Source organism: Diadema setosum, chromosome 12, assembly GCF_964275005.1.
Source record: "Diadema setosum chromosome 12, eeDiaSeto1, whole genome shotgun sequence".
NCBI classification, from domain to species: domain Eukaryota; kingdom Metazoa; phylum Echinodermata; class Echinoidea; order Diadematoida; family Diadematidae; genus Diadema; species Diadema setosum.
This window is the reverse complement of record NC_092696.1, coordinates 27,838,805-27,862,470: the sequence shown is the minus strand read 5'-3', so window position 1 is coordinate 27,862,470 and position 23,666 is coordinate 27,838,805. Positions and strand designations below refer to the sequence as shown.

The window sequence follows — 23,666 nt, the reverse complement described above, 5'->3', positions numbered from 1 at the left end:
AATGCCATTGCTGCGAAAAGGCTAATAAAGTGCCGTGCAGAGTTCAATTGCACTTTGAAACTCCATTTCTCAATGCCACACAAAAAAGGCCTACAAGTATATACATCAGGGTAGTGAATGTACATTTTTGTATTAAAGCAGGTTAGGATACTAGTATATCTTCATTAGGCGTTTTCACATCAGCCCGATGTTTCGAAATAGCGCGCTATTTTCTGACTTGGGAAATTTTTCCGATAGCGAAATAGTGCGCTATTTGATAATGTGAACACAAATTAACGCGCTAATTGTATCGCTCTGATCGAGAAAATTTCTCGACTCCAACTCGTGAAATTTTTGAAATAGCAGGATAGTAGCGCGCTATTTGATAATGTGAAAACGACTTGAGAAATTAGCGCGATGCATCCCATCATGCCTAGCGTGTGTGACCCGATCGATCGAGGCAAACTGCACATGAGGAATTTTTGAGAGGACACACACATTACTGATGCTGTTTGCACATACTCAGCTGTCGAATAAGCTATTTTAAAATTTTTAACTATTCGGGCTACCCCCTGGCTGATGTGAATAAGAAATGAAATAGCGCTCTAATTCGCAATCGCGGAAAATATTTCGAGCTTGGATTTTTATCGGGCTGATGTGACAACGCCTATTGATCCTTGTGTTGCTTGCAAGTTGTTATACAGTGTACAGTGTAATTTCCCCTTTGATAACAAGACCACAAAACATTTTCCCTATGATAACAAGATCACAAAACATCTTTTTAAAAAAAAAAGTAAAGAAAGGCCTCGAGAGTATAATTTTAAGGCTATTTGAATGCCCTTAATGTGCAAAGATGTGCATAGTGATACCAAGGCAGTTTTGCTCTGCTTTGGAAACTCATAGTTTTATCATATCACAGGTTTCAAATAGAATGTTTTAATGTGCACATCATCGTATCAGTTGAATGAATTTAATAGGGGAGAGAAGCTTTAGATGTACCATAAAGATGTACATACGTGTATATGTATATGGCATATATTTTGCATTGGTTTTGCTTTCTCAACATGTGAATAGTCAATTGACATTTCAGTTCTAAATTGACAATGCACGAAAGCACTGCCTGTTGTAATACAAATACAATGTATTGGATGTCTCAAAGGGGTTAAAAACATTGTTTCTAATAGAATCGACAACATGTGAGTCTTGCCCCGTCACAGTGTCTGTCGCCAAAATTCTTGATCGATACGCTTGTAACTCTGGCAAAACTGACTTGCAATTCCCGGTCCGTGAAATGCTATACGTGCAAAATGTGAGATGTACGTCAAAAGTGTTCAAGGAGAGAATTTTAGAATGAACAGAAAGACGGGTTTAGCTGCATGATATTGGAATCTTGATGATGAAAATATTGGTGTGCAGTGTAGACTGATCATGTTCTGCCACTTTGAGTGCAGATTGTTTATAACACTTTGTTGCTCTCAGAAGGATAAAAATTGTAAATGAAGCCTCGTGGAAGGGAGAATACAGGCAGACTGCAAGGTGCTGTTTGCTATCAAATGACCATAAAAATGGCATGAAAAATGATTGCAGACGCTGCTTAACAGTGCAGTTGATGGCTCAGCCCTATATGAAGTTCTTGATCTTTGCTTTGTAATGAGCTGTCTTGTGATGTCTGCATTTCAATGTTTTAAAGCATTTGATGATCGCTTTTAATAGCAATTTTGTCATACATTGTGTATGCAGCTTCTAAAATTACACAACAATAATCTGGGAGGCACTGATTTGTCCCTTTGAACAACCCTAGTATCTTTCAAACACTTTACACTATCATACCCATTCAAATCTTGACGGTATATGGTTGTGCTTTTTACCTGAAGCTCTCAGAGGTTGGAATGCAAACTATAATATAATTTGAGAAAGCAATCATTATTCTAAAAGTGGTATTGAAACAACTTTGATACACAAAAGGCTGAGGTCTACAGACTACTGGCAGACCGTATCTAAACAGAGTGCAGGTTGTTACGATGTCACTGCCAAAACCCTGACATCTGTCGCTAGGTCTGCTGCGGCAGCGGCTGATGGGATGGAGGGATCCTGCTTCCTGCCCTGTGCCCACTGATAACACCTACTCAAATGAGGCTCTGATACAGTGTACTACATTGTACAAACATGCTTTTAGTACTAATAGTATTTCTGAAGGTCAGATACTATGCAGTGCACATATAATCCACAGGGCATTACAAGAAATACAGAGATGCCAACTGTTTTACATACTTTTTTTGCAGTATTTTGTACATTTTTTTTTGACAAAAAAAAAAAAATACTGCAGCTTTCATGGGAAATAATGTGTTTTTTTTTTCCCCCACATAGAATTTTCAGACCAGTTTACCATGGTTGGTATTCCTCCTGAAGATTGCATGAAATTGTTAGGTGTGAAAGGGTTTATAATAAAATGTACTCACCCCCTATTTATTATGACCCATAGATATGGCAGTTCCAGGTATGGCTGCTGCCAGCAAACAAACGTATGATTGCTTTTATACACAAGAACAGTTCTACTGCACCTACTACCGAGGTAAACTGTTCACTGCTCACTCTTGTACTGGTGTTGATACTGTACCTGTGAACCATAATGACAAAAACATACACTGTTTATTGTTTGTGAAGTATAATGTAATTCATCCTACACTACAGTTGAAGTACCAATAACGTATTGAACATGTACATACAAAATACAATGTATGTCTGCATTGAATGAAATAAATGTTGTAATACTGTACGAGCTGAAATTTTCGCGTACAGATATTTTCGCGAATTGCTACTTGGAGGACATTTGAGCATGTTGTTAATTTCGCGGTTGCGACGGTCTAACTGAACGTAACTATTTGCGCGTTGTTATTTTTGCGTGTTGTTATTTTCGCGGTTCAAAGGCGATTCGCGAAATTCGCGAAAATAAAACCACCGCGAAAATTTCAGCTCGTACAGTATTTGTGTGTGTACTGTGTGCATGTAAAGCAATTGTGCAGTACATCGATACTATACATCTGCACATGTAGGCTCAGGTTGGAAAACCTGATACAGAAAGTGAAGACCTTTTGCAGTGTGTTATAAAATGATTGTTGTTGTTTTTTTTCATCAATATACAACCAGTATAGTCACCAAAGATGTGTACCAGCTTTGCTTGATATTGCCAGGGAGGTGGTTCTACCTCCCTGATATTGCTGCCTTTCGAGAAATAGCATTGTACAATTTAAGTTTAAAAAGTACAATTGAATTGGAATTATTTGTAATTCAAGATTCCGATAGTCATAAAATCTCCAAGGTATTGACAAAAAAAAATGCATTTTCAGAACAAAACAATATTTTGGAAAAAATTTACATTCTTTTGATATTGGTATGAATGTGGATAATTTTTTTTGAAAGTGGGTTCTTGTAAAAAGCAAAAAGGAAATAACTCTAGTTAAATGGGAAAAAATGACTGAAAGTAAATACATTGTAGTGGCTGAATAAAATCACATCAAGATTTGTATGACGATCAATGAAATATTATGATCTGATGTTATATCATACTGTGTGCAATTTAATTGTATTAGGCTATAAATAGGGATTGTTGGAGAACCTAGTACCAGAGGTCGTAAATCCGTAGAAGTTGATTAAAATCTGGGGGTCACTGAATGCATGGCTAGCTCCTGAATTGACTCACATGTCCAAGGTGACAGCAGTGCTTGTCACAGTATTGGGTTTCAGCTCTTGGAATGACCTGGCCCTTATGAAGTGGGAAATAGTATCTTAAAGGCATAATTTACCATTTGCAGAAGAAACAAAACCCAGCATTAGTGCTTTAAAATAGTTTTAAGATGTGAGTTAGGGTTAGAAACAACCAAGAAGCTGTAAAAATGTGAATTTGTATTTCTTAATGTTAAGTATTGTTAAAGACACAAAATATGAACAATATTGATAAAGATGTTTCTAGACTAAACCTTCTACAGTTATGGTTTCATGGGAAAAATACTGATATCTCCTTATATTTTAGGCTTTATTGCCCCCCCCCCCCAAAAAAAAAAAAGAAAAAAAGAAAAAGAAAAAAAAAAGATAGATGGTATGATATTTTGTGATACAACAGACCCACACACCAATTCATCAAATGTGATATCTTGAACATTTTTAAAATCACTGCTCTCAAACGTAAACAGGACCTTTAAGACAGGGCATTAGACCAGTGCATATTGTCTTTCAAGCATTTTTAATGTAGGTTTTATACATGATTGGATCATTTTAAATGCACAGAACATAAACCCCTCCTTTTTCTGTGAAATGATTATTCATATACTAGTAGAACTTGTGCCATCATCATAGAATTGGACTGTGAACATTTATGATTCAGTGCACATCCTTGTACAATGTACACGTGTAGCTCTCCAGTGTGAATCATTGCATATGTTGGCACTAATACTTGAAGAAGAGAAAATAGATGTAAGTTTTTTTTTGCATCTATTTTTTTTTTCTAATATTTGCAACTACCTTTGTGAGATTTGTAAATGATTCTCTGTGGAAAAGAAGGAGAAGATATCATGGAATTATCAAGTGATTTCTATAAATGTATATATGCTAGTCTTTTATCAAGGAGCTCTTTGTTGTGCATAATGCCATTATGTATGTTTAATGATATGAATTCCAATTTCTGGATGATGGTGAACATCTGTTGTGCTCGGAATGACTCCACTTGATCGCGGTGGGTTAGCTCGGAGACCAGAGTTCGAGTCATCCCCATTGAGATGCTTCTGATGCAGTGCGGCTGCGCACTGTGTGTGTATGACCGACCGTGGCTGTGGATGAATCGTAATGTTGCCTCGCCTTGAATGCAACGCATCATGGATGATGGATTTGGGATCCCTTCTCTTTCAGCCTCTCTCACCCTTTCATTCTTGCAATTTCCCCCTCTCTTCTTCTCTTTCTTTTTATATCTGTGTCTGTCTCTTTTTCTCTCTCTTGTAATATATCTCTGTCCGTCTGTCTCTCTTGTAATATTTGTGTTTCTCTTCCGCTCTCTCTTGTTATGTTACTTACCTCTCTCTCTCTTGTCTCCCTCCTTTAATATCTGTTTCTTTCTATATTGTTATATCTCTGCCTCTCTTTCTCTCTTGTAGTGTATCTCTGTCTCTCCTCTTCTCGTTATATATCTCTTTGTGTCTCCTTTTCTCTCTTGTAGTTGTATCTGTACCTGTGTATCTCTTTCTCTCATTTTCTCATGCTATATCTCTCTATGTCTCTCTTGTAATATATCTCTGTCTCTCCTTTTCTCATTATATATCTCTCTGTGTCTCCTTTTCTGTCTTGTATTATATCTCTTTATCTCTTTTTCTTGTGTTATATCTCTCTATGTCTCTCTTGTAATATATTTCTTTCTCTTATAATATATCTCTTTCTCTCTCTTGCAGTCTCTGTCTTTCCGTCTTCTCTTCCCTCTCTCAATGTTTGTATGTCTCTCAGCCTCTCTTTGTCTCTTCTTTTCCTACAAGTTGTATAGAAATAAGAAATATGGAGAAATATTCATGTATTTTACCTATAAAACCTGTTTTGTTTTATTCAATATTCTACATTTTTTTATAATATTCATATTAATGATATTACTGTGAATTTCACACTCTCCTCTTTGTCTCCCTGTTGATTTTTCTCCTCCATTCCCTTTGTGTTTCTACAATATATCTCCCTTGCATTCTCCCTAAAGTTTCCTTGCCTTCTTTCCTCTCTCTCTTTCTCCTTTATGTTTTCTTACCTACTCTTTCTGTTTATCTCTCTTTCCATCTCTTTTACTCTCTCTGCAGTGTCTGCCTCTTTTTTTTTTTTTACTTTCTGTTATGTCTCCTCATCTTTTTCTGAGCTCTTACCCTTTTTCCCTCTGCCCCACCCCACCTCCTCTGTCAGTCAGTATGCCTTCTTACCTATGTCTGCCTTCCCATCTCTAAAATCTCCCTCAATCTTTGCATCTCAAATTCTCTCACTCTCTCCCTCTTCCCTCTCTCTCTTTCTCACTGTCATTGTTTTATACCGGTACCTCTCTCTCATCATCTTCCTACATCCTCCCGTCTCCCACGGTAACATGCTCCCAGATGATCCTGTCCTCTTCTGAGTACACTGTCCAAGTAGTCTTCACCCCTGAAGCTCCAAACTATTTTCTTTCAACTGCTAGCCTCAATGATACCAGCTTTGAGATTTTACATATTAATTAGCTTTCTTCCTTGTGGCCATGATCTTGGTGCTCTGCTGAATCTTCAGTAGCACATCAAGGTTTTTAAGTTGGTAAAAATCGGGTACATGTAGATCCGTTTGCTTACATTGTCAGCCAGGTTTGACAAGTATGGTACAATATGTATGTCGTTACACAAGATTGCGTCAGTGCAAGTGGTAAATCTCATCAGAATAACAAATGCATGAGTTATCAGATGCTTCACGTGTGTAGTTGACATTGACAAATATGTCTTTACATTTGCTGGGTTGGTTTGCCAGTTCTGGAAAGATTTCGATAACAAAAGAAATTTGCAAGGGGTCTGATGTTTGGAACTAGTGGTCCTCCGGTATCTGAAGCTGGACATGACTCAGCAGATAGGGAACCAATTACACCCACCCCAATCCTCTCTCCTCCTTAAAGGTGCTGCTGTCATTCGAGAGCAAATAACAAAGATACAGCGTAGATGCATCTTCATTAGGTCGGGATGGGTGTGGAGCGGCCCCGCAACGCTATGGGAGCGAGGAAATATTAAGCCCGAAGTCGGCAATTGAGTCTCAAATAGCCCGAGCCACGTATATTGGCTAGAGCGCCTTTGAGATGACTGTTAGGTGTTATGTAAGCACACAGGCTTATATTGCACTTTTAATGAAGATATACCATGTACCAGATGTTGTAGGCTACTGTGTTGCAGGGTGTGAATTTGCAAAGAACCCCCAATACCTTGGGGGGGGGGGGGGGGGAGGGGGTATGTAAGGTAGCTTACTAAACTGACATAGATTTTGTGTGCATGTTATGTACACTGTATGGTAGAAGTTCATTAAAAATTTTTATAGTGATTTAGTGTGCAAGATGAATATTCATTGTATTTGTAATATGACATGCAAGTTAAAGTGGAACCAGAAAGTGGTATCTTGTATCCTTTCACAACCTTCTTTGATATATACAACAGTTTCACATTATTACACTTGAGACATGCGATATATTATTAAACTCAAAAGATGTTGTTAGCAGCTTAATGTTGTATGCAGTATTTGACATCTTTCTATCAACTTTCTGCAATCAACCCTAGAGTTGGAATTAAAGAGAAATGAGATCGCAGTTTTAGTGAACAAGTTCGAATGAATGATTCAGTAAATCGCTCACTGTCAATTTGGTAGAAATTTTGTGAAAGTATGTACTGTATTCAGTAAAGTGAGGCTGCCATAAAGATTACCAAAGATTTCCATTCTTATAATCAGGGAGAAACACAAAAATGCAGTGAAAAATGCAATACTTTCCTTTCATGTAGGTCTACTTTGTAGGCTTTGTCAGTGGCTACTACATAACACTTTTATTGAAACTTGCATTGTCTCGAATAGAATGCTATTCCTTCATTTTTTCAACAGTGATAAAGTAATCTCCAAATGTTAAGTCCTACTTTTAACCAGTATAAAATTGCATCCCACCAAGTAGTCAAGCTCATTAATGTGTCCTGCCATAATGGTGAATTTTTCTTCCACAAGGGTGAGCAGGCGTTACCAAGAGTCTGTGCGCATGGAGAACATTGCTTTGCAATTATACACTTGTATTAAAGAACACCCACTTGGAATAGAGAGATATACTGTAAAAGTGGATATTTTCGCTGGAGTAATTTTTCGCGCTCGGTCTGATCAGATGAATTTTGCGTGTTTTTAATTCTGTGGAATCAGGACATTAACTACTGGAACAGTAGCTACTGGCATGCAGAAATATTTGCATGCTTTTATTTTCGCACTAGCTTCTGGTTGCGCGAAATGCGTGAAAATTTCCACACAGTGAAAATGTCCACTTTTACTGTATTCTGCCTTTAAACCCACTTGCTGGTTGGACAGACGGGAGACCGCCCAGCGCTCTTCTGCCGGGATGATATTGATGAGAGTGTCCCATGAATAGTAAATGATGTTAAAGAATCCCCTCCTCGTTAGGACGAGGCAAGGATCTCCCGGGGAATGTACATAGTAAAAGATTGGATAGCGGGTCATGGAATGTGATGAACACTGTTGCTGCACATTATGTCTGTATGGCAGGGAAGTCGATGTCTGTCATCTGGATGGGGTTAGACTGCACCGAGGTATAGGTATTTGATGAAAATGAACGTACCATGTTGCATATTGAAAATTTCTGTCTACATAATTTATGTTATCTGTCAAGCCAAGCATTGTAATGGGAATGAATTGTAATACAAGGGATAGTTTCTCAACCATCGAAACAGCACACATACTCAAATGAAGAAGATTGCAACACCCAGTTTTGATACCTGTATGATGACGGACACAAGATTTATATTCATAACAATGAGATGACAAATGAACATTCTTGAGCATGGGTATGCTTTCATTTTCTTTGACATGCGATAGTTCGTTTGAACCAGAAGCAGTTTGCTGATCTAGGAATGACAAATTATATATTATATATCACTCACATATAAGAGATAAATATCTCAATTCATTTTGTATCAAAAGAATAGTAAGATTTTATATGACATATAAAAGGAGTATTATACCTATTCACATCAAGAATAAACCTACCTGACCTTACACTTTTTTTTTTGGGGGGGGGGGGGCAATGCCTTTTATAAATTTATAAATTTATACAGGCTATTTTAATACTTTACTGGAACTTTATCAGTGGTACATTGCATAATTTTTATATGCACAAGTTTGTATATCTTGCATGTTATCTAGAAAATGAAAGTATACCTGTGCCCTGATATATTGATGAAAAGCTTTTTAGAATGATTAAAATCAGATCCACAATTTTTTTTTTTTTTTGCATCCCTCATATCCACTGTAAAATTGATTTAAGACATTCACAAAATGTGGTGGTCGACATGATGATTTACATTGTAGATTCACCTAGTTTTCCTATCATACAGATTGTATCTTCAAAGTGCTTGCATTTGTTTACAATGTAGGTCCTGCAACCTTTGCATTGTACTGTTTTGTTTTGTTTTTTTTTTTTGTTTCACATCTTACCCCTACCCTCCCAACTTAACAAGATCTACAGAAAACACTGAGCATATTTCAGAGTAGGTGGGATTGGGTCCAAGTCATCTCCAAGCTCTGATCACTCTGAGCCGAGGGGATTTGAGTCCTCTTCGTGTCTCTTGCACCCAAATTAGATTCCGGGTTTGGCATTGATGGGCGGAACATCTGGACGACTCGGCCAAAAATGCATTTATGTGAGCGGCGCGGCGCGACTTGGCTTCTACTAGTAGCCGAGCTTTCTTATTATTGATCCTCGGGAGCTTTTGCCCCATGTTTTACGTCAGACCCCGTTACACACGCCACCCAGCCTTGGACCTAGGCTCATCACATGAGTCATTTTCTGTTTATTACGTTCTTACGCGAGGATAGACTTCCCGCTGTTTTACATGTTCTCTTCCCTTTTGCCAATGTGACAAGTGAGTGAATCATGAATGGAAATACCTCATAGGGCTATGGGATCATGAATGTCAAACATTGTGAGCATTTGGTATGAATATTACCTGGTTGTGCTCACTATTGTTGAAGAGTCTGGATGGTAGACTAAGAGTCTGCTTATTGGGACATCAATGTAAAAGACTGAACACCATCTCATGTGGCTCTTATCAGCTTTAGATGTGAACATATTAGATGAGGGCCCTTCATCCATCCAACATGAAAATCATCCCCTGGGGACTATGTAAACCCATTTGTATGATGGTTTTGATGACTTTGTATGCTCCAGTACTGTTTTGTCTGGTGAAATTATCAAAACATGGTGAATTTTTTGTTTGATCACTTTATACACATGTCAATCATTGGGTCTGAAGTGTGTGCTACTATACAGGAATGTTGATTACATGTACATCACTGACTGGCATGGGGTTACAGGGATAAACACACACTATCATGACTGTAGACATAATAGTCATTACAATGACCATGTCTGCTAACTACTGCTGCTACTACTACAGTTCTTGAATGACTACAAATAATTCCACACTGCATAATGAGGGTCCTGTTGCTGGAATACCATACGGTGTACTACTCTTGTTTTGATGGGATTGGAATACTTTCTATGAATGTGAATAATATCTCATCAAGTTTCTAGGAGGACTTAAAAAAACCCCTACAGACTCTTTTATACCAAGAGCAGATCTCAAGTTGTCTTTTTTTGTTTTTTGTTTTTTCAAAGAGAATGAAACTTGGTGAATTTTTGTGTAAAAAGGGAGATCATGCAAATTGCTAATTTGCCAAATTTAAAGTCTGTATAACTTTTACAGTACATAAGTTTGTGTGTCTGATTTTCTTTCCCAATTGTGTTACTGATCTACTACTTGTCTGATTTTCTTGTTTTTATATGAAGCAACATGATATCCAGATGGAATTTCCCTTGAAGACACTCCAAGGTACACATATCAATCATGACAGATTTGATTTCATATGGACTTGTAGTGTTAATCATATTCTTGTCTCCAATTTTTTTCATTTTTATACCACCAGTTCTGCCAGCCAGCCGGGTGGAATCTCTCCTCCAAGTCCCAGCCGCCCACCTTCCACGTCTCCGTGCTGACGGACATCGAGGCGCGGCGGCACTACTGCGCGGTCCTCACCTTCAGCGAGCCCGTCAAGATGAACCCGTCGCGGCCCGACGACCTCGAGAGCGACGAGGTCGAGGGGTCGCTCGTCCGGCACACGCTCATGTTCGCACCCAAGTGTCTGGCTCTCATCTCCCGACTGGAGTACTTTGAGACGCTAAGGGTGAGATGATTCTTGACGCCTTTGCTCCTAGTATTGTCCTGGAGGGGTTACAATTTTTACAGTTGGGTGTCTGTGCGGTGACCCCAAATGTCAATCATACCCCCGTTTTTCCCTATTAACTTGCAACTATCTAGGAAGATTTCAAAGTTACCATGTCAGAAATTCAGAAATCCATACATGTTTGTTATCTAAATATGAAGAGTTTCATCGCAAAATGGGCTTAAGTTCCATTTTCAATCATTCTGAATTAAGTCCCTCATCAGAATTTGAGCAAAATAAAACCTCTCCGGTGATACCTCACTTATAACTTAACAATGAATATTCGTGAAGTTATGAATAAAATGCTCATATTTTATTATTATTTTCTGTGTTTTTCAGCAGCTTTAATCACAAATGTCTCGACAAGAATGGAGTTAGCTCATTTTGGGATAAAAGTCTTCATATGTTTCTTGTTGTTTGAGACACGGGACTAGTAATCTTTTAATCGTCAGCTCTTTAATGCTCTACCTTGACTATGAAATCATTGCTACTGGAACTGTATTCTCATGTGAATCAATTACTGTTCTATATGGCACTTGACATATTGAGTTGTAATGCCTCATATTCTAAAGAATTCAGCTTTTTTGTTCTTTTTTGTTTTGTTTATTTGCTTTCTTGTTGTCAAGCTCTGTCACTGAATTATATGTATCTTCTTGGCAAGCCAAGTATTGAACAAATGTGCACTCATCTTCAGCACTCTTATGTAGTAGTGGCACTTGCCTTCTTTTGGAAGACATTTTCATAGTGAGATTTGCAATGAGAGGAATTCTTTGCCTCACCCTGCACAAGTGTCTAGACCCGTTTAAAGGAATTGTACCGTTTTGGTTGAGACCTAACTTCAGATTTCTAACCTTTATTCGTGAGATAATGAGAAACTTTTTAGGCGTTGCATCAAAATTATGACCAGCAGGAGTCCTCAGGATCCTGCTTGAATCAGGATCCTGCAGGATGATCCTGCAGGATGATCCTGGAGGATCCTGAGGGATCCTGCCGGTCATAATTTTGATGCAAAGCCTTATAAAATATGAAAGAGCATGTAATTTCAAGAGGAATTCAGCATTGATTTGATGAAAATTGTTTTTGAAATGGCTGAGATACCCAAAGCAGAGCAATTCTAATTAAGTGTGGGACCCACCTTTTATTATGATTGCTTTGCTTTACCCTGTTTTTGGATGTTTCAGCCACTTGAAAACCGATTTTCATCAAATAAACTTGGAATTTCCTCTTTAAGATGGTATGCTCTGTACTATTTCATAAGTGTAATCTTGGTATCTCACAAAAAGTTAAAAACCAAATTCTCATCTCTACCAATACTATACCACCCCTTTAAACTTTTGAACAAACTTCAATGATGTGAAAGTGTGACAAGTTACCTCTTTCCAGTCTTCAGGAAAAAGATGTACTTTTTGTTTCAGTTTGTCTCTCTCTCTCTCTCTCTCTCTTTCTCTCTCTGTCTTTATGTCACTTCTTACTATTCTGTGAGGAAAGTACAGCAGTTGAATCAAGGAAGTATGTGGTGTTAACAAATAGATGAAACATGAATAACATTGGTTATTGACAGAATAAAAACAAACCAAAAACAGATGAGTGTTTTAATGACCATTGTGAGAGGAAGAGAGAAAAAGAGTAAATGGACACTTTCACTTTCACAGGACATTTATGGGCCAGATAAAATCTAGTCTGAGAAGAAATAGTTTCAGGTAACAAGCAAAACAGGGAGAAAATTAATCAAAATTGGATAGACATTAAAGAAGCTATAAAATTTGTGAAGTCTTAATATCAATTTTCACAAAACAGCTCTCTCATTGGCATATTTATTTAAACTGTTCAGTAACTTTTCTTCTTTGCAAAAATTATCAAAGTTATCATCAATGTTTAATGACTTCTTTATCTTTGTTCCAATTGAGACAAAGTTTCATTGTTGTGTTTACAAACTTTTTGTCTGTCTTTTAAAATCAAGATATTTGTGGTCCAGAATTATCCAATATTTGTTGCCTTTTCTCTCTCTCTGTTCCCTTACCACACTAACGACAGAATTGCCTGGGGCTGCTGTACACGGTCTACGTCGACTCCCTGGAGGTTGAGATGGAGACGTTGGTAGGAAACATCCTTGGCCACGTTCAGGTCCCGCCCCCTGGTGGGCCCCAGGTAACGCACCCTTCCTTTCTTCGCTATTTACCAAAAGAAAGTTTCTGTGAATTAATGTGAACGTTTCATTTACGCAAACATTTCACCTCAAATGTTTAATAGTAATGCCATATACACCGCTGCCGGAATGTTTTCAAAAGTGGGGTGGCCCACTTCTGGGTTTCATGAGCTAACAAGCAAAAAAAAAAGAAAGAAAAAGAAAAAGAAAAAAGGCCTTCAGCACACCTTCTGATGCCACTTCTGGGTTTCTTCAGCTGACCAGCAAAAAAACAAAAATACCCCCCCCCCCCAAAAAAAAAAAACACAAACAAACAAACAACAACACAAGGTCTTCAGTGCAAAAACAAAGCCTTAATGTTCTCACACTTCAAGGTTTCCATCTATTTCTTTCCAGTACCACTTACGGCACTTCTGGGGTAAAAAAAAAGTGGGGTTGAGCCCAAAGTGTTGACACCTAATGTAGTCCTTGGTACGATGCAAAAAAAAAAAAAGTGTGGGGGGGGGGGCTGTACATGTTTTAGGAACTCTTTTCCCTCCTTCCCCCACCAAGTAGTGTGAAGTTTCCCTTTAACTCTGCTTTAAAAGTCTGTTTAAAAGATCTTGGCGTTTAAAAGTAGACAGACTCATGATTCAAGATGGCACTATTGTATGGTCTGGTGACTGTCGCCATTGTCATTACAAAAATGTATGCTGTAAAGCGGTTTAATGCATTCAAAGTAGATCACGTATATAGTAAGCTCTCAAGCAAACTTTTACTTTCAAGGAACTGTGTCAAATATCACAGTTCTGTATTTCAAAGTTTCATTGCACTCCCAGCCCAACCAGTGGACCGAGACAATATTTTCAAAACTTGTTCTTTATTTAAAGGAGTGTGAAATGTGGAAAAAAAACCCCATGGTATTCTGTTGCAGAATGCGTTACAAGATCGGTTTTCAGTGGAGGGTTAGTCTTCAAAAGAATGTGAGCAAGATGAACAGGGAACTGATGACAGATGTACTGTAAAACCAGACGTTTTTGCATGTTTGAAACTTCCATGAGAAACCAAGATTTATGAAAGTAAAGTAATGCATGAGAAAGCTTTTTTTCAACACAAAGCCAGTGGCAATTCACAAAAGTTTCATGCTGCCAAAAAAAAAAAGTCATTTGCTCCAATTTATGAAAGCCATTAGGATTACAATGATATAATTATGTCTACATCATTAGTATTGTTTCCAAGTACTTTTATCATCAATATCACATCTTCATAATTGTTAGTACCAATGCCAGTATTGTCATCAATAGTATCATCCCATCTTGATCATTTTTCTCATCAATGTCAAGTACTATCATCATTGCCAAATATTTTCTTAATCATCAGTATCTCGTATTTGTTATTAGCATTTTCAAATATTGTCAACAATATCATCATCACATCTCTATAAATTATTGTCATCATTGTCAAATCTGTCTTCATCAATATCATTGTGATAATTATGTCTCTTTCTCTCTCTGTTTCATGTCTCCACCCGTATTCTCCCCTCTATCCCAAACTCCAAACACTCAGGTGCGTTTCTCCATCGGTGCAGGAGACCGCCAGGCCCTCCAGCCGCCCCTCAGCGACTCCTTACCAGTCACAAGGTCCTCTGTGGCCCTTCTCGTCCAGCAGCTTGGTGAGTTTCAGGAGAATTATCATGTTGTTATTTTTTTTACTTACGTATTTATTATATGCATAGTTTTCATGGAGAAAAAAGGTTGTAATTTTGTAGAGCTGTAGCTGAAATACTTAAAGAGCTTTTTGTGAAATACTTTTATCTGAAAAACTTTTCTATTTTTATTTTTATTCCCCCATTGAAAAGGAAACCATACAAAAGAGCATGTATAGTCACACCTTTAGTACATCTTAGCAATGATTGGGTAGTATGTAAGGGCAAAAGCGTATTCCTCTAACTTACAGACTGTTTCTGAGTACAAGTATATCTTGTCTAAACATACATATTTCTCATCCCCGTGTTCAGGTTTTTCTAATGTCATATCTTCATTACTTTCTCTCTGTTTCAAAGTGTTACGTCCTTTATGCTACCCACAGGATCAAGTGAGCCTCATTCTTAATGTAGTTGTATTTTTCCTTCTCTTGTGAATCTGTCGTATTTGTCATCAGTACATTTGTGAATTCGATATTCTGTACATAAAATTATTGTAGGCAATGATGAATAGACAAATAGCCAACAATATTTCTCAGTGAAACAGAAAAATGCACATGGAAACTAAAACAACAAAAAAGATATTACACAAAACAGAAAAATGCACGTGGAAACTAAAACAAAAACAAAAAAGGATATTAAAGGAAAGGAGATGTAATTATTTCTGAAGTTAATGTCTTGCCATACATGTACCTGTATAAATCTTTCACAAGCATTCCCACTTTTGTTTCTGGCCCGTCCTGCAGGTATTCACAACGTCATCACGCTGTTTGCCGCCATGCTGACGGACCAGAAGATCCTGTTCCACTGTCGCAGCTACACCCGGCTCACAGAGGCCTGTGGGGCCATTATTTCACTCCTATTTCCACTGAAATACAGGTGGGGAAAGTGGCTGAAGTCAGCCCCCATTAAGAAATGGTTGCCAATTTGGGAAACAAGAAACAAAAAAATAGGGTTGCCAATTTGATGAATGGATGAGGTGGCGAAGTAATTGTAGGATTGATGAACTTGAAAGATCAAAATTCAGTAAAAAAGATGGATTTATTGAGAAATAAAAAGGAAGCTTTAAAATTTCACTTTGGGCAGTCCAGAAATACCGTGCAAGTGTTTGTTTTGTTCAACCTTCATTCTGATATCAAAAGACTTCATTGCTCACATCTGTTTTACCCATACAGTTATGTCTACATACCAGTACTGCCTGCTGCTTTAGTTGAAGTGTTGAGCACGCCCACCCCTTTTATCATGGGGGTACACTCGGCTCTCAAGGATGAATCGCAAGAATTGGTAAGTCTCCTTGTCGTATCCTCCCAGGGTGTGGTTTGAGAGTTGTACTTAAAGGGATGGTATGGTTTTAGTTGAGATGGGGGTTCAGATTTTAACTTTTTGTTAGATAATTAGAAACTGCTTATATGAAGTATGAAAGAGAATACAATTCTAAGAGGAATTAAAAGTTCATTTGATAAATGTCTGTTTTGAAATGGCTGAGATATCAAAAAACAATGCAAAACATTTCAAAACCAAGTAGAAGGCTTAACGATGCACCCCATATTCTTTCTTGGGTTTGTATGTAGCCCTGAAAAAGGCTATTTAAACCCACTGCAACATTTCAGCAAGCATGTTCTTGGCATTTTCAAGAGAAACGTCAGTAGTGAGTAGGCTCTTTTCAGGGCCACACCCTTACCCAAGAAAGAATACTTGGTGCACTGATAAGCCTTCTACCACTTCATGTTCTACCGCCACAGAAACCTTCAAAGATTTCAGTGCCACAGTAATTGTTCCGTTTTGTGATTATTTTTGCGCAGCTTGATGTAGTCGTCGCGGACCTGGACGGAGGGTACATCTCCATCCCGGAATGTGTGAACATCTTTCTTCCCTCGGAAGCGTTGTACAATAGAATCCACATGGAGCTGACCATGGTAAGTGAGAACACAGCTGCCTAATTCATTGCAGACCTCCGAACCATTCTGAATGTTGATGAAAGAATCTTAATTTGGACCAGTCCCAGGTCTAGTGTCGGTAGGAATTTCCTATCTTTGTTGATAATTATGCTACGCACTTCTATGGGAAATGCTCTTTCTTTCTTTTGAGTCAAATCATCCCTATTTTTCAGTCAGAAAGGTTGGGAGATCTGTCAGTGGCCTGATTCTGCTGGAAGCTCCCTGAAAAATGTGATATCTTCCTGCGTCTGGACACAAGTATAGGAAATCTTCACTGATTTCAAGACTCATTTTAGCCCAGTGAGATGCATGGAACACTAGAGTATATATCCTGGCTTGCTTTTTGGAACCTTTCTTATTTTTATATGTGAATGTTTGCAGTTCTTCTTGTAGGACCGTATATCCTGTTTTTTCTTCTTACATGAGACAGATTCCCCAATGACTGGGAAGCTATGAATATTACACTCTGGGCCCTGTTGCTTAAAAATATGCAATCAAACTTAAGTCAGAAAAATCAAACATATAGTTGGGTATCAGCCAATCAAATATGACTATTTAGAGACTTACATTTGATTTTCTGACTTATGTGCGATCTCTACTGTTATGCATCAAGGGCCTAATTGACATAAGAACAAGCCAAATTTATCCATGAAAATTTTTTGTCATATTCCTTTTTTTCTGAGGCTTGAGATTAAAACAAAAATCACAAAATTCCAGTTACCAATATTTATAAATTATGTTTATTCAGGCATCCTTCAAGGGGTGTGTCTATGACTTGTACTTCACTTGTAGGTACTGAGGCCCGATCTGAAGATCGCCGATCAAGCGTTCCCGGTCTCCGGGGAAACCGTCTCCAAGCCAGAGCTCCTGGACAAGGAGATCAGGGCCATCTTCCTGCGGCTGATGGCGGAGCTCCTCATGGGCTATCGATCCTGCCTCACCATCATCAGGATACACCCCAGTCCCGTCATCACCTTCAACAAGGTGGGTCTTGAGGGAGGGTTGATTTGGGGTGGCCTTAAGGGAAGGCTTATGTAGGATGGCCTCAAGAACTGGTTGATGGAGGATTGGATAAATGAAAAGAATTAAAAGGTAAAATGTAGGAAAGATGCTTCACCATCTTCCTCCATAATCAATTTCTGCTAGGATGCGCCCAGCCCTATCATCACCTTCAACAAAGTGGACCTTGAAGGAGGGTTGATTTAGGTGGTCTTCGAGAGAGGGATGATGTTGGATTGGATAGTTGAATTTCGGAAAGATGAGGGAACTTTTCCTTCACCATCTTCTTCCTTCATCACTTTTATTAGGCTACAACCAGCCCCATCATACCTTCAACAAGGTGAGCCTTGAGGGTGGGTTGATTTAGAGTTGCCTCAAGAGAGAGGATTGATGTAGGGATGGATAGATCAAAAGAGGGAGTAGATGAAATAATGTTTGAAAAATGAGGACCTTGTTGCTTTACCATCTCCATCATCAACTTTATCAGGATACACCCCAGTGCTACCATTACCTTCAACAAAGTGGGCCTCAAGGGAGGGTCGATTGAGGGATGTATATTTCAAAAGAGCGAGCAGATGGAATAATGTTTGAACAGTGAAGACAGTAATAGGGATATAGGGAGTAATTACAGAGTGATAAGATGGGCGGTTTTGGGCGTTTCAGTTACTAATGGGTTCAACCCTCCCCGTGCCTTGTTTACGGGTTGAATTGATTGTATTGATGTCATGGTTATGGAGCACCTGGTCAGAAGTCTGTCTTTGTGCACTCTGTAGGGGATGTTCCTGTTCCAGCGGGGTCTGCTGGGCGACGAGTTTCTCAGCAAGCTTCTGGACGGCATGGCCTTTGGAACATTCGTCAATGAACGAGGCCCTCCTTACAGGCAGTGTGACCTCTTTGATAAAGTGAGTTTGATCTCGAAACTCAATGGAGAATTTTAGAAAAGTAATCTTTATGTGCTTGCCTTCTCACTTATAAAAATTTTCCTATGTCTTTCTTTCTTTAGTTAGGATTTTGTTTCAGAAACATGTTGGTGGGTTGGTGCTGTCGTAGTAGAGTTTTTTATGACAAACAAACAGACAAACAAACAAACAAACAAACAGAAATATTGAATGCAAATTGTATGTACTTAGCAAAATAGTGACCAGTCATTGTTAAGTGAGTGTATACATTAAAAAGAAAAAAGAAACCAGAGTAGCATAGTTGAAGAATTTATGATCGTAAAAGAAGGTACACCAGGTAATATAAGAGAACATGAAAGTGGACGGGATTTATGCATTAGTGTAGACAACAGATTATTGCAGTGGGCAAGATAAAGTGCGTTGATGACAGGGAAAATAAACATATTCAAGTTTGAGGTTAATCATGCTTTGGGTTGATAATGTACATGTAAGTCATAGCATTATGACATCTCATCTCAATGTACTGTTCTTCAGTCTTGTGTCATTTTCAGATAGAACAAGGCTGTCCTTGAGGATGAATCAAGAAGAAAAGACACCACTGGTAGGGACTAAATTGATTTGATGAATCCATTTCAATTACGCGCAATTAATCATATTTGTTTTGCCTCCTCTTTACCCAAATAAAACACTACCCCTCCTCCCCTCCCCATCCCCATTTTCCCCCTGCCTTTTCCCCTACTCATCCCCCCACCCCTTCATCCCTCCCACTTTCCCCACCCATCTTTGCCTGCCCAACTCCTCCTCCTCCTCCCCTCTCCCAATCCCCCCATCCTCTTCAATCCTCATCCCTGCCTCTCCTGCCCCAACATCCCTCCTCCTCCTCCCCTGCCCCATCTCTGCCCCTCCTCTCCATCCCTCCTTCTCATCCCTCCCCAATCATTCCTCCCTTCCACATCCCTGCCCCACCCATCCCTTTCCCCTCGTCCATTCCTACCGTCCCCTCCCCAATCTTTACCCCCTCATTCTTGCCCCTCCTCTCCTATCCTGTCCCTCCTCCCTTCCCCCTCCACATCCTCCTCTCTCCCCATCCCTACCTCTCCTGCCTCCTATCTTCCTCCTCCTCCCCCATCGCATTACCCTCTCCCCTCCCCATGCCCCACCCTCCCCACCCCACCCCCTCCCCCATCAATCCTCCCCTTCTCCCGTTTTCCATCCCTGTACCTCCCCTCGCCATCCCTGTCCCTCTTTTCCTCTCCTTTCCTGCCACTCCTCCCCTCTCCATCCCGCCCCTCTCCCCTCCTCTCCTCATCAATCTTCTCCTTCCCATGCTTGCCCCTCTCCGCCCCATCCCTTCTCCCCTTCCCCTTCCCTCCCACCCTCCCCCTCTCCCTCCACATCCTCCCCTCCCCACCCCCATCCCTTTTTCCCTTCCCCACTCCCTCCTCCCCTCCCTATTCCCTACCCTCTCCCACCCCTCCTCCCCTCCCCATTCTTGCCCCTTCCCTCCCTCATCCCTACCCCTCTCACCCCTCCCCTCCTCCCCTCCCTTATCCCCACCAGCTCTTAGCCATCATCCAGGAGACGCTCGCGGTGGAGAGCACATATCCGGACAGAAATCTGAAGAGCATCCGCGATGTTGCTGAGAGGCTGTACGTCAATGTAAGTTACCCCTACTCACACTCAGTCCTTACTTTCTCTCTCAACCTCCAGTCCACTTTGGCTTCTTTTCTCTCGGTGTACTACGAGCTGAAATTTTCGCGGTGGTTTTATTTTCGCGAATTTCGCGAATCGCCTTTGATTGCGAAAATAACAACACGTGAAAATAACGCGCAAATAAGTAAGTTCAGTTAGACCCTCGCAACCGCAAATAAGTAAGTTCAGTTAGACCCTCGCAACCGCGAAATTAACAACACGCGAAAATGTCCTCCATGTAGCAATTCGCGAAAATATCTGTACGCGAAAATTTCAGCTCGTACAGTATCTGTATGCCATCAAGAATTTGGGATGTCCGAATGTTTGCTTCCACTTTCTTTGGACCACAGCCAGTTACTAACAAAGTATGTTCACAAGTTATGTAATTATATCTCACCCACACTTGTAGGAAATTTTATGGAATATTTTCAGTCAAAATCTGATGTTTTCTGTCACAAAAATTAGAACACGTGTGGTTGTCTCACTCATTGCAAATTTTGCAAGTCATTCGTTTTTAAGATTATTTCACTTCACAGATGAGAGGAAAATGTCACCAGCTCACAAAAAAGTCACAAAACAATTTTTTTTTTTGTTTTTTTTTATAATTTTGCTTGCCAATGCAAAAGCACAAAACAGCTTGAGGAAAGAATGTCAGGTGTGAGTGAAGCAACTCTCGTTGATAGACTTAGCAAAAGTGGACAAATTCTGGCTTTTGGGAGATTGGGGCGTGTTGGCAAGATAGCATCTAAATCAAATTCACTAGTGATTCCAACCTTCATCTTTTTGGTAGATAACATGCCTAGCCGTTTCAGGGGCTTGCTTTACAAAAGAATTATTCTAAATTTGGTATTACCATGATTCTAATCATAATAGTATTATATTATATCATCATATCGTATGATTATTATAATCATAGTCTCCGGTGGATCTCTTGGAAGGGATGAACACATGGTATTATAGTGCTGCCAAATATGAGGTGGGGGGGGGGGGGAATATAGACAGAATGGATTGAAAATGCCAGTTCAGTTATATACTTAAGGGAGAGGAGATGACGATACATGTAACGATCTTACAAGGGGAAGAGATAGAAAGATCATAGATGGGAAGATAGAAAAGAAGGTGGACAGAGTGGAAAGTAGATTAGAATATTGATGGAAAGTTTAGATTTGTGGGCACATAGGTAGCAATGAAAAAAAAGATTTGAGCAGTTGAAAAGAATATCAAGAGGCAGATATATACATAAAGATACATTTGGAGATCAATAGATAGATAGGTAAATAGATAGACTTGTAGATAGATAGATAGATTAATAGATCAATAGATAGATACAAGTATAGATAGATATAGATAGACGGATTGATAGATGCAGATAAATAGACTGATAGACAGGTAAATAGATACATACATTTATGATTTAATGTAGAAAGATAGATATATTGACAGACAGACAGACAGACAGATAGATGAACAGAAAGGGAAGAATAAGAGATAGATACATGTAGGAAGATGCAACATCGATAGGTAGCTAAATACAATGTGATGGGTAGGTAGACCATAGATTGATTGTTGGCATGGCTGGATGGAGAAGGACAATATTCAAAAAGGAGAGAAAGAGAGACGAACAAAGTGTGCGAGTGAGAAAGAGTGCAAAATGAAATGATAGATATTAATGTCTACATTACAATAGATGTAATGCAGATGATAGATTGTCAATAGTAGTGATGGAGGTGAAAAAACAACTACAAACAAAGTGAGTGAAGACAATGAGAGTTCTAAAAAAAAAATGAAGATTAAGATTTTCATGCCAAAAAGAACAAAAGCTAAAAGCAACAAATCTTAAAGAGCTTACATAGTCTATAAAGGAGTGATGAATGCATGCAGGTTAAAAAGAAAAAAGAAAGAAAGAAGAGAAATGGCTCGATGGGATGAAAAGAAGAGGGAAGGAGCTACAAGCTGCAGAAAGACAGAAGACCACCGAGGAAGCTTCCGAGAGGAAATCTTCCGCATTCCGACTCATTTTTCTCTCGTATCATTTCGTCTGTTTGTTTGGCAGGAGAATCCATCCATTAAGTCGACTGAGGTAAACCTTTGCTCCGCTGCAATGTAGTTTCTCCAAATTCTTCTTATGATTTCATTTTCATTTTCCATTTAATCATTTTTTTTAATTTTGTTTATTACTCTAAAGCACTTTGCTTGATCTTGCATTGACATTTCTAACTCCCATCACCTAATACTGCTCTATTCACCAGCCTATTTACTAGTAGTTTTACGTAGCTGTGATGTCATCAAATCATACATCTTTTAGTGCTTACATCACATACAGTTGTCTAGACTAATGAGCTATGGGGGCTGTTTAATAAGTGCCATTTGTCGGTCGCGACTCTACACAAGGATACAATGTGTTTATTAAAGTCAGTGATTTAAAGTGTGGGATATTATCGAGTTATCCATATACCTAGTATCGTAGTAGAGTTATGACTGAAAATGAGAGCGCTGTCTTTGGAAAAATATGCGGGGATCGGTTTTCAGTGAGAACTTGTTGTTTGAAATGAGATCCATTTCCTGAGATGTGTTTGGTCAGGAAATACTGGAGTAATTTGGGGGGTGATCAAGAGAAAAAGAAAAGTGCAAGAACTTGCGTTGTTGTGAAAAGGTTTTCTGTAGCAAGCAGGGAATGTCGAGTCAATGTCTGAGAGCAGAGAAGTGACTTTTTCCTGTTATAGTTTCACTGAATGAGGAAGTTTATGTTTGTGAGTTATCTCGTAGATGTTCTTAGAATAACTTTTAATATTTGTTTCAATTCTGCTATGCTGTACATAATGAATATTTCTTGCAATCAAGAAAGTTTGACACATGAGGAAATCCTCAGGATACAGTGTGTCAAATATGCAGGGCTCAACTTTACCTGCAGGCTGGTGGCCCGGGGCCACTATAAACTGATATCGGGCCGCCAAATTTCCAACAATGCTGTATTATGGCGGCCAAATTGGGCACTTGAGATTCGAATGGATGCGTATGTTTCTGTTTATTTTGGGCCACTACATTTATGTTTCAGCCACCAAAATATCAGATTTCAAGATTTTAGTGGCCTGTATGGGCCACTAGCGAAATATGTTCATGTTGAGCCCTGATATTAATGTATGTATATAGTTTGGTTTTGCATATTACAATCCAGAACTGTCATGAAAGCGACAATGAAAATGAGTGGTGTGGCATGGCATATTACAATCCAGAACTGTCATGAAAACGACAATGAAAATGAGCGGTGTGGCATGGCTGTTTTGAGTGCATATAACTAGATTATTGACAGAAAAGGCACTTTTTGT

The 23,666-nt window shown here is 39.1% G+C and overlaps 1 protein-coding gene across 1 annotated transcript in view; it reads left to right on the top strand.

Moving 5' to 3' along the window:
- The window catches only part of LOC140236162 (myotubularin-related protein 13-like), a 124,571-nt gene that overhangs the window by 34,771 nt on the left and 66,134 nt on the right, over positions 1–23,666 (top strand). Inside the window, exons 3-12 of the mRNA XM_072316129.1 lie at positions 10,690–10,947; positions 13,021–13,134; positions 14,678–14,783; positions 15,560–15,692; positions 15,989–16,097; positions 16,616–16,729; positions 17,543–17,734; positions 18,523–18,651; positions 20,209–20,307; positions 22,394–22,420. Of these exons, the coding sequence (XP_072172230.1) occupies positions 10,690–10,947; positions 13,021–13,134; positions 14,678–14,783; positions 15,560–15,692; positions 15,989–16,097; positions 16,616–16,729; positions 17,543–17,734; positions 18,523–18,651; positions 20,209–20,307; positions 22,394–22,420 (1,281 nt within the window). The remainder of the gene's footprint in view (positions 1–10,689; positions 10,948–13,020; positions 13,135–14,677; positions 14,784–15,559; positions 15,693–15,988; positions 16,098–16,615; positions 16,730–17,542; positions 17,735–18,522; positions 18,652–20,208; positions 20,308–22,393; positions 22,421–23,666) is intronic.